Below are 8764 nucleotides of genomic sequence, written 5' to 3'. Positions count from 1 at the left end.
AAATTAAATAATTTAATTCATTATTAATAGTTTAATATATTTTTTATTATATTAATAATTAAAAAGTTATATTTATATATTTTTAAAATAATATTATTTTCTCATTAACCTAATCAATTTTTTGTAATTTATAAAAATTAAATATTAATTTACATATATTATTTTTTAAATAAGGTAATTTTATTACATTTTAAATAAAATAATCATAGAAACTGCTATTAAATATTTATAAAAAGAATTAAATATATATTTTAATTAATTAAATCATAAGTTAATTAAAATTTTATTATTATAATAGGTAAACATCTATTCAAATTAAATTAAATAATAAAAAAAGTTTAGTTGAAAATTAATTTAATAATAATAATTTATCTTATTTAGAATGTAATTAAAAATTAAATTAAAAATAAAAATTATAAATTATCCATACATGGCATGAACAATATGTCAGAGTGTGTGTGTATATATATATATATATATATCAGAATGGTATTTTCGAGAGTTTGATACGTAGTATTCTCTTTTATAATATTATCACATAACTAATACATAGGATATACTTATATATATATTGCTAAAGATGTGAATTCATTAAAGAGTAAAACGAGTATATGCTATGTATTAGTTATATATATATATATATTATATTGTTGTTCAATAATTATGAGTATTAAATTGTAAATTTGAAAGTGTTAATAGTAATAATAAAATTGAATCTGTGTATGGTCGTAAACTGAAAAATAAAGTTGAAATAAAAATAAGGCATTTGAATTTTTAAAAAACTGCAACATGGCATATTAAAGGAATTAAATTAATATAATTTAAAAAAATAATAAAAATATTATTATTCAACTTATTTTAAAATTTAAAATTAAATGGTGTATATTTTTATATCATTTTTTAAATATAAAATTATATCAATTTTATGAAAAATATAAAATATTATATTATTATATTCTTATAAAAAATTTTAAAAAAATAATTAATAGCCATTTAGGAAAAGAAGTTTTAATTTGAATTTGATATGCATATAAATAAAAATTTAAATTGCATAGTTAATCAAAAATTATATAAAGATGCTGAACTATTTAACTTAATATAATTTAAAGAAAAATAAAAAAATCTGTTAACTAAGTTATTTTAAAATTTAAAATTAAATAGCATACAAACTTATATCATTTATTAAATATAAATTATATCGTTGCTAGTAAAAATATGAGATATTATATTATTACATTCTTATAAATTTTTTTTTTTTAAAATAACTAATACTCTTTAAAAATTAATGAAAATCTAATTTGAGTTTGATAAGCATGTAATTATTTGCAATTTTAATATAAATTTATATTATATTTAACATAATTAATTAAAATATGACACATAAAAATAAGTCACTTGACTTTTTAAAAATTATTGAAAGGCATTTAAAAATTTTAACTTAATATAATTTAAAAAATAAAAATAAAATGTTAATCAATATATTTCAAAATTTAAAATTAAATGGTATACATATTTTTATTATTTATCAAATAAAAAATTATATAAATTGTTAGCTGATGTGGCCCAACCGCAAGTGCACGGGTCGTACAAGTAATATAGAAAAAATATCGTTTCCCACGAGGAGTTGTGTTAATGATTGAATTTTTGATATAAAAAATTAACTAATTTAAACTATTTTTGAAATTAAAGCAATAAATTGATGGATATTGAAGTATGAATTATATATGTGTAAAATTAATGATCTATTCAACAATGTGACGATTTAACTAAATTTGCATCAAATTAAAATAAGCAAATTGAAATATAGTAAGATTTAAAATGGCAAGTAATTAAATTCAATTGAAAATTAACAATGATAAAAAAAGGCGATTCTGGAATTCGGGAGTTCATATTCAAGCTATTTTGGGATTTTTTTAAATTGGTTATCCAATCTAGTGGAACCTATGGGTTTTAAGGAGATTAATTCTTAAATCCTTTGAATACCCTTTCGAGTGGGACAAAGAGTGCCTTAATCAATCTAATCCTACTTTCGTGGAGTTAAAATTAATCAAGACCCATTAAGTTCCTTAATTAATCTGAAAATCCTCTTAATCCTTAGTCTATTTCTAGATCTAAGTTAATTAAGTCCAATTTCTTGATTATCTATCACAAGGTTTTCTCCTTTCGGTGCCTCAACCATGGATTAAGAACAATACTTAATGGGATCCTACACTAAGCATGTCATTGAGCACACAAGAAATGAATAAAACTCATTAAGACCACAAAATATGGACTACCCAATCAAAATCCACAAAATATTTCAAATATTACATCCCTTACTCCAGAATCAAATGAAAACTACTCACTATCCATAATATTTATAAGATATTCTGAGTTAATATGGAAATAAAGCTTTAATCTAAGCTAAGAAACAAGAAACCTAATACTAGAAAGGTAGGAAAAATGCAACAAGGGAAAGAAAACTCCAAATCTGATTGGAAATGGTGTGGGAGACGTTTTTGACTCTTCAGTTGCTGCCCTCTCCTTTTCCTTTTTCTTTCCCTCTTTTCTCCTCTTTCTAAAATGGGATAAGGGTCTATTTATAACTTTTTTCTGACAAGGAACCCTAAAATGGTATGTTTGAGGTGTGATTTTCTGAGAGAATCTTCTGCCAGCTCATTATGAAGTCTTTGTGGGACTGCATGAGTGGACTGCATAAGTTACGCAGTCCCTTATACAGTTTTCGGCTGGTTTCTGGCTCTCTTATGCGAATCTGCATGAGCAAGGTGCAAGACTGCATAAGTTATGCACAATTCTGTGAGGTTGCATAAGGGAGGCATGAATCTGCATAAGTTATGTGGCAACTTATGCAGATTTCGGCAAGTAGTGGGGACAGCTTCTTCTCCTTATGCAGAACTACATAACTTATGCGGCAAGTTATGCGCAATTTGGCCAATGCATATTTCAACTTTGAAACTTATTTTTGACATCTTTGGCTGTAGAAATTACTCCTCAATGGCAAAATTTCTTTTTACTCCTTCAAAAACACCATTTTTCCTACAAAACAAAGTAAAATTACAAATTAATCAAAAAATTAGTAATTATGAAAAACTATCTAAATAACTAATGAAATTAGCTAAAAGTGACTAATAATCAAATAAAATGGTTATGAAATTAAACCTAAATGACTATGCAAAATGTATGCATCAAATACGCCCAAACTCAAGCTTTTGCTTGTCCTCAAGCAAACTTTAAAATGTGATGCAATTTTTAGGGGTGCCTTATCCAAAGAGCTATGAAAATCACCCATTAAAGTAACTTAACACACCTTTAGCCATACCAACAATCCATATACCCATCCTTCAAAATGCAAAGAATCTAATGCTTATCCAAGCTTTCACCGCTTAGCCATCAAGTCAATTATCATTCAAAATTCCCAAACCAACCAATCAAAAGAGAGAGTCATGCTCAAAAGGAATACTAGGACAATCAATAGTCAAAGTGTCTCTATATAGAATGATGAAATTAAATGAATGAATGGATAATTTTCCAATCCCATAGGCAAATTCCCTACTCCTATCTCCACTAATGTAGCAAGTACTATCAAGAGATTAAAGGTCTTTTAGGGATGTAATGGGGCCATGGGGTTCCAAATGAGGCTAAGAAGAAAAATGGGTAAAAAGGATTCAAAGCATGAGAATATTTTCAATCTTGACAACATAAGGTACACTTCCTATTTTATTATTTTTTTCTCTTTTTTTTTTTTATATATATGGACGAGAGAAATACACAATGAGAATTGTCAAGTGCTAGCATAATTTACAAAACACATAAAAATGGAGGGACATTTTGATACTTTAAACTTGTATCTTGCATTTTCTTTTGATGATTGTCCCTAAAAATGCCACCCCCAAACTCATTTCCTTTAATTACTTTGGGTAGATTTCTTTCAATTTGAATGACAATAATGAAAAGCACATATACTAGCACTTCTACAAGATGATAAGCATTTCTTCTCCTTTTTATTGTATATATTTTTTTTCTTTTTTTTTTATGTACCTAATATTATAAATAATTATTCTCATGAAAAGGGTTGGAGTGTTTAGTTCATTGGCTGGGTAGCAATAAGGGTTTCAAGAAAAATTAGGAATAAAAAGGCTCAAAGGGGTTTGCAAGGGTCAATTATAATTAGGAAAAAGGGCTAAAGGTTTAAAATGAGAAGATTTAAATCAAAGAATGCCTAATCATCTCTCTTTTCAAGTACAAGCTGGTATTTCGCCTTGAAAGGTTTAAAAAATTTGTTCTAGGATTGGTGAGACATCATTTGACTACCTTATATCCAATAACTCTCTCTAAACACTCCAATCTCTAAAGGACTAGTTGGTTGGCTTTTTAGCTAAGAAGATATAGGCAAGGGATAAACACTTCAAAACTTTGCACTTCTTGGGAAACTTTCAATCCACAAACCCAACTAAAGGTAAGTCAAATTACTCTCATAGGCAACTTTTCAATACTCAAGGGATTTGGCAAAAGATTTTAATGCATGATGCATGATTCCTAAAAATGAGCAATGCATCAACTAAATGGAGGAAATCTATTTGTATGCAATGTGTACAATTTCTAAGTGATGTATAATGTGTGTGTAAATGTATTATGTATATGTATGTATGGATGTATATGTAAAATATTTACAATATATGTAAATGGAATGGGATGAGATGTTTCTATACTCAAAATGTGAAAAAAATATAGCAAAAATCAAAATGCACACCCCCAAACTCAAAATTAGACATTGTCCTCAATGTCTCAAGCAGTGCATTATCAAAACTCAAAGCAAAGAGGAATAACCAGGAATAGTTAAATTTAAGAGCAAAAGGAAAGAGTTACCTGGTATAGAGCAGATGAGAATTCAAGAGATGATGGTGATGCATAAGAAATGGCACAGGTTATGCAGAATAAAATGTTGTACAGAACAGGTGCATAAGGAGGGTGCATATGCTGTGCAGTTCTGCATGAGTTGCATAAGGAACTGCACAGGCTATGCAGAACATTTGCATAAGGAGTTTTACAGCCTATGCAGTATATTCAAAAGCTGCTGCATAATGGTATAGCAAGGAAAAATGTGCAAACACCAGCAGAGGCATGGAAATATATACAGTGTATGGACAAGTATGCACAAAAGGGCAGTAAAGGCAATGAGAATCAATGAAAAACTAATGGAATAGCCATCCAATAGAACTTCAAGAAAACATAATTCAAGGCAAACTAAAATTGTTTCAACACATCCAAAAAGAAAAACTCCTAGAAGTTTGAACAAAAGCAAAATAAAGACTAATATAATTCTATGGTTTTGCCCTTGTCCAAAGATGCTGCTAAAGGACTGGATGGAGTTGGTTGCTGCCGAAGGGGTGGTTCTGGAGGAGGTGATGGAGGTGGAGGTGGCATTCCCAGAAAAGCCATGAGTTGCTTCATCATCTCTTTTAACTCTTGCTGTTTATCTCTGGTTTCCATAACAAAATCAAAGAGTTGATCATGACAATCCTTGAGGGTAGCAAGACCAGTTTCAAGCTTCCTATCCATAGAGTATACATCATCACTAAGCCTCTCAAGATAGGTGAATAAGGCTTTAGTGTTGAAGGGAAGAGGTGCTGTGGATGAAGAGGGTTCAGCTGCAGAAGGTGTAGGCTGTGCAGAATCTGCTCGGATATCCTATGCAGACTGAGTGGGTGGTGTAGGTTCAGTAGAATGCTGTTGGACTGGTGGTATAGATTGTGCCTCTGGTTGTGCAGTGGGTCCTGTATTTGCTGCTGGTTGTGCAGTGTCAGAAGGTGGCAAACTGAATCCAGTTTTGTATAGGTGAGTAGCATCAAAATATAGAGTGTCTGAAAGTGCTGGTAGAGGATGCTCTTCCGGATTAAAACCAAAATGCTTAGCTATAACAGTTATGAGTCCACCCATGATTATATCACCTATAGATTTGGTAGCAATATGTAACACATGCTCACAAAAGAAATAACTAGGAGAAACTTTGACTTTGTGAAAAGTACACCATAGCATGAACAATTTAGATTTTCCAACAACACCAGAACTAGTCCCTCTGCCCAAGATAGTACTAGCAATAAATCTATAGATAAATCTAAGTGCAGGGTCTAGTATTTGAGAGGTCTTGGATCTGCCAGCATAAAAACTCTGAGATTGGTTTGTGATACTCCTCCAAAACTGAACAGCATTCCAAACACCTTTATTTGCTACCTCTATGCCTATATATGGCACCCTAAATAGTCCATCAATTGCAAACCCAAAAATACTTTGAAATTGGTCTAATAATAGCTCTCTATTTTGCCCCAAACACCTAAACTTCATAGTTGGCTTGTAATCTATCTCATGTAATTTCAGAGTAGCAGAAAATGAGGAAATAAATTCCAAAACTAGAGCTGGATAAACTAGTTCTTGTTTATGCACAAATTCCATCCAACCTAAACCATCAAGGTATGCAACCACATTATCAAATAAACCAATTAATTGGAGGGCATCTGCAGAAATGTACCTAGTGGGTTGCACTTTCCTATCCTTGAGTCTCTTAAAAGTTGCCTTGTGAGTTGCATCAGGGAGGGGCCAAGGTAGTTTAGATACCTGTGTTGCTGCTGAAGTTTGCTTTTTGTTAGAAGAGGGTGATTTGGCTTGTGGGGTAAAGATAGAAACGCCAACCCCATGGCATGTGGAGGCTGAAGTTTTGGGGTTTTTTGGTGGAGGCTCTAAAAGTGGAGTGGTAGGTGGGCCTTTGCATTTTGTGAGAGGAGGTGCAGAAGCCATGGGTCGGGTGGATTTCGACCGGATTTTCCTCCTATAGGTGGCTGTGGGAGGTGGTGGAGGGGTTTGTTGTGGAGACGAATCGGGGTTGGGGGGCCGCATTGCCAAGGGCGAGACTTGGAGAGGGGAGGTTTGAGGGGAATGAAGAGGCTATTCCATGGCGTTGTCGATGGTGAGAATGGAGGAGGTGATGGAGAAAGTAAAAGAGGCAGAGTGGAGTTAGGGCATAGGGCGGTGAAAAGGGGAGTGGGAAAGAGGAGTGATGCCAAGAAAAATGGTCATGGGGGAAAGGCGTGAACAGGAATGACGGGAAGTAGAGGTGGGAAAGTGGGTGCCGAAAAATTTTTTTTGATTTGAACAGGACATGTGTAAAACTGCATAAGGGGAGAATGGGTGTGCATAAGTTATGCACTCTCTTATGCAGGTTTCGGTGGAAGATAAAGAGTGTGAAAAATTAGTTATGCAAAAGTGCATAACTTATGCGCTGACTTATGCAAGTTTTGGCTAATAATGGAAGTGTAGGAATTGTAGTCATGCAGAAGTGCATAAGCCGTGCACTCTCCATATGCAAGTCTCGGCAAATTTTGGAATTTCAGAAAATGTGGTCATGCAAAAGTGCATAACTTATGCGCTCCCTTATGCAAGTCTCGGCAGAAAGTGGAATTCCAGAAAAGTTGGTCATGCGGAAGTGCATAACTTATGCAAGTTTCGGCAGATTTTTGATTTCCAGAAAGTGTGGTTATGCGGAAGTGCATAACTTATGCACTCCCTTATGCAGATTTCGACAGAAAGAGATAATGCAGGATTTGAAGTCATGCAAAAGTGCATAAGTCATGCACACACTTATGCAAGTTTCGGCAGAAATGAAATTTGACAAAAATGTGGCTATGCAGAATTGCATAAGCTATGCACATCCTTATGCAGATTGCAGCAAGGATGAAAAATGACAAAAATTGTGGTTATGCAGAACTGCATAAGTTATGCAATGGCTTATGCAGGTTTTAGCAAAGATGAGAAATGGCAAAATTTGTGGTCTAAAAGCTACATAAGCTATGCAGTTACCTATGCAATTCAACAAGATTGAGATTACAATTGAAAATGATTTGCAAGTTTGAAAAATACACTAGAATGAAGAAATATAATTCTATGAAGCATAAATCATGAGAAATTATCACCAAAAACACATCAATGTATACAAAATCTAACACAATTACATCATACAAGCTTGTAGAAGTGAGTTCTGCATAAGAGGCATTTGTGAATTATGCCATTTCAACTCAAATTCTGCAAATTAGCATTTAGCGCATTAAAGACTCAATAAAATCTGCATAAAGTTGCATTGATCCACAAATGAGAATGGACTCTCCAAGTTATGCCAAGAAAATGTAGTATATCCACCTTGAATCTCACAACCCAAATAAGCTCAAAACTACAAAAATGACCCACTTACTATCATATTAACATTAAAAACATAGATATATGAAAATAATACACCCAACCTCAGCCAATAAGAAATAGTTGACAACATATGCTGTAGAATTAGCTCACAAAAACTTTTTTTGCACAAGCCAAAAGAATCTGCAACGAAGGCAACTAAAACAAATCAGTTTTGGGGAAATAGACAATTAAAATATCAAGTAAGAATAACTTTCCAACAGTGCAATAGCCTCTTGTCCTTCAAAATGCATCTACAAAAGGAAGAATTCAACAATGTCAAAATTGAATTTGAGGGATATTTAAAACAAAAATAATGCAAATAGAATAAACTTAATAAAAACAGAATAAAGAAACTTGGGGTGCCTCCCAAGAGCTCTAATTTATGGTCCTTAGCTTGACCCTTGTCATGCTTCATGGTGGCTGGAATTGGAATTTATTGCCTCTATTTCCAATAGGTGCTTCAATGAATCTATACTTCATTTTCTTTCCATCACATAAGAAGATCCTTGTTACTTTGTCTAAAAATCCAACCATTTCT

The 8764-nt window shown here is 32.2% G+C and overlaps 1 protein-coding gene across 1 annotated transcript; it reads right to left on the bottom strand.

Annotated features, from left to right (window-relative positions):
* Positions 1 to 5310: 5310 nt before the first annotated feature.
* Positions 5311 to 6891, bottom strand: LOC131178427 (uncharacterized). The gene is made up of 3 exons (XM_058143382.1): positions 6527 to 6891; positions 5699 to 5815; positions 5311 to 5551 (listed from the first exon to the last, which is right to left on the bottom strand). Exons 1-3 carry the CDS (start codon positions 6889 to 6891, stop codon positions 5311 to 5313), a joined length of 723 nt encoding a protein of 240 aa, XP_057999365.1.
* Between the last annotated feature and the right edge of the window lie 1873 nt (positions 6892 to 8764).

Source organism: Hevea brasiliensis, chromosome 3 (assembly GCF_030052815.1).
Source record: "Hevea brasiliensis isolate MT/VB/25A 57/8 chromosome 3, ASM3005281v1, whole genome shotgun sequence".
Classification (NCBI taxonomy): domain Eukaryota; kingdom Viridiplantae; phylum Streptophyta; class Magnoliopsida; order Malpighiales; family Euphorbiaceae; genus Hevea; species Hevea brasiliensis.
This window is presented reverse-complemented; position numbering and strand designations above follow the sequence as displayed.

Coding starts and splice junctions, on each gene's coding strand:
- LOC131178427 (XM_058143382.1), bottom strand. CDS start 6,891: ATGCGGCCCCCCAACCCCGATTCGTCTCCACAACAAACCCCTCCACCA. Junction 5,816..6,526: donor AGGAAAGTGCAACCCACTAG/GTACATTTCTGC, acceptor AACTGGATTCAG/TTTGCCACCTTCTGACACTG. Junction 5,552..5,698: donor GAACCTACACCACCCACTCA/GTCTGCATAGGA, acceptor CTCTATGGATAG/GAAGCTTGAAACTGGTCTTG.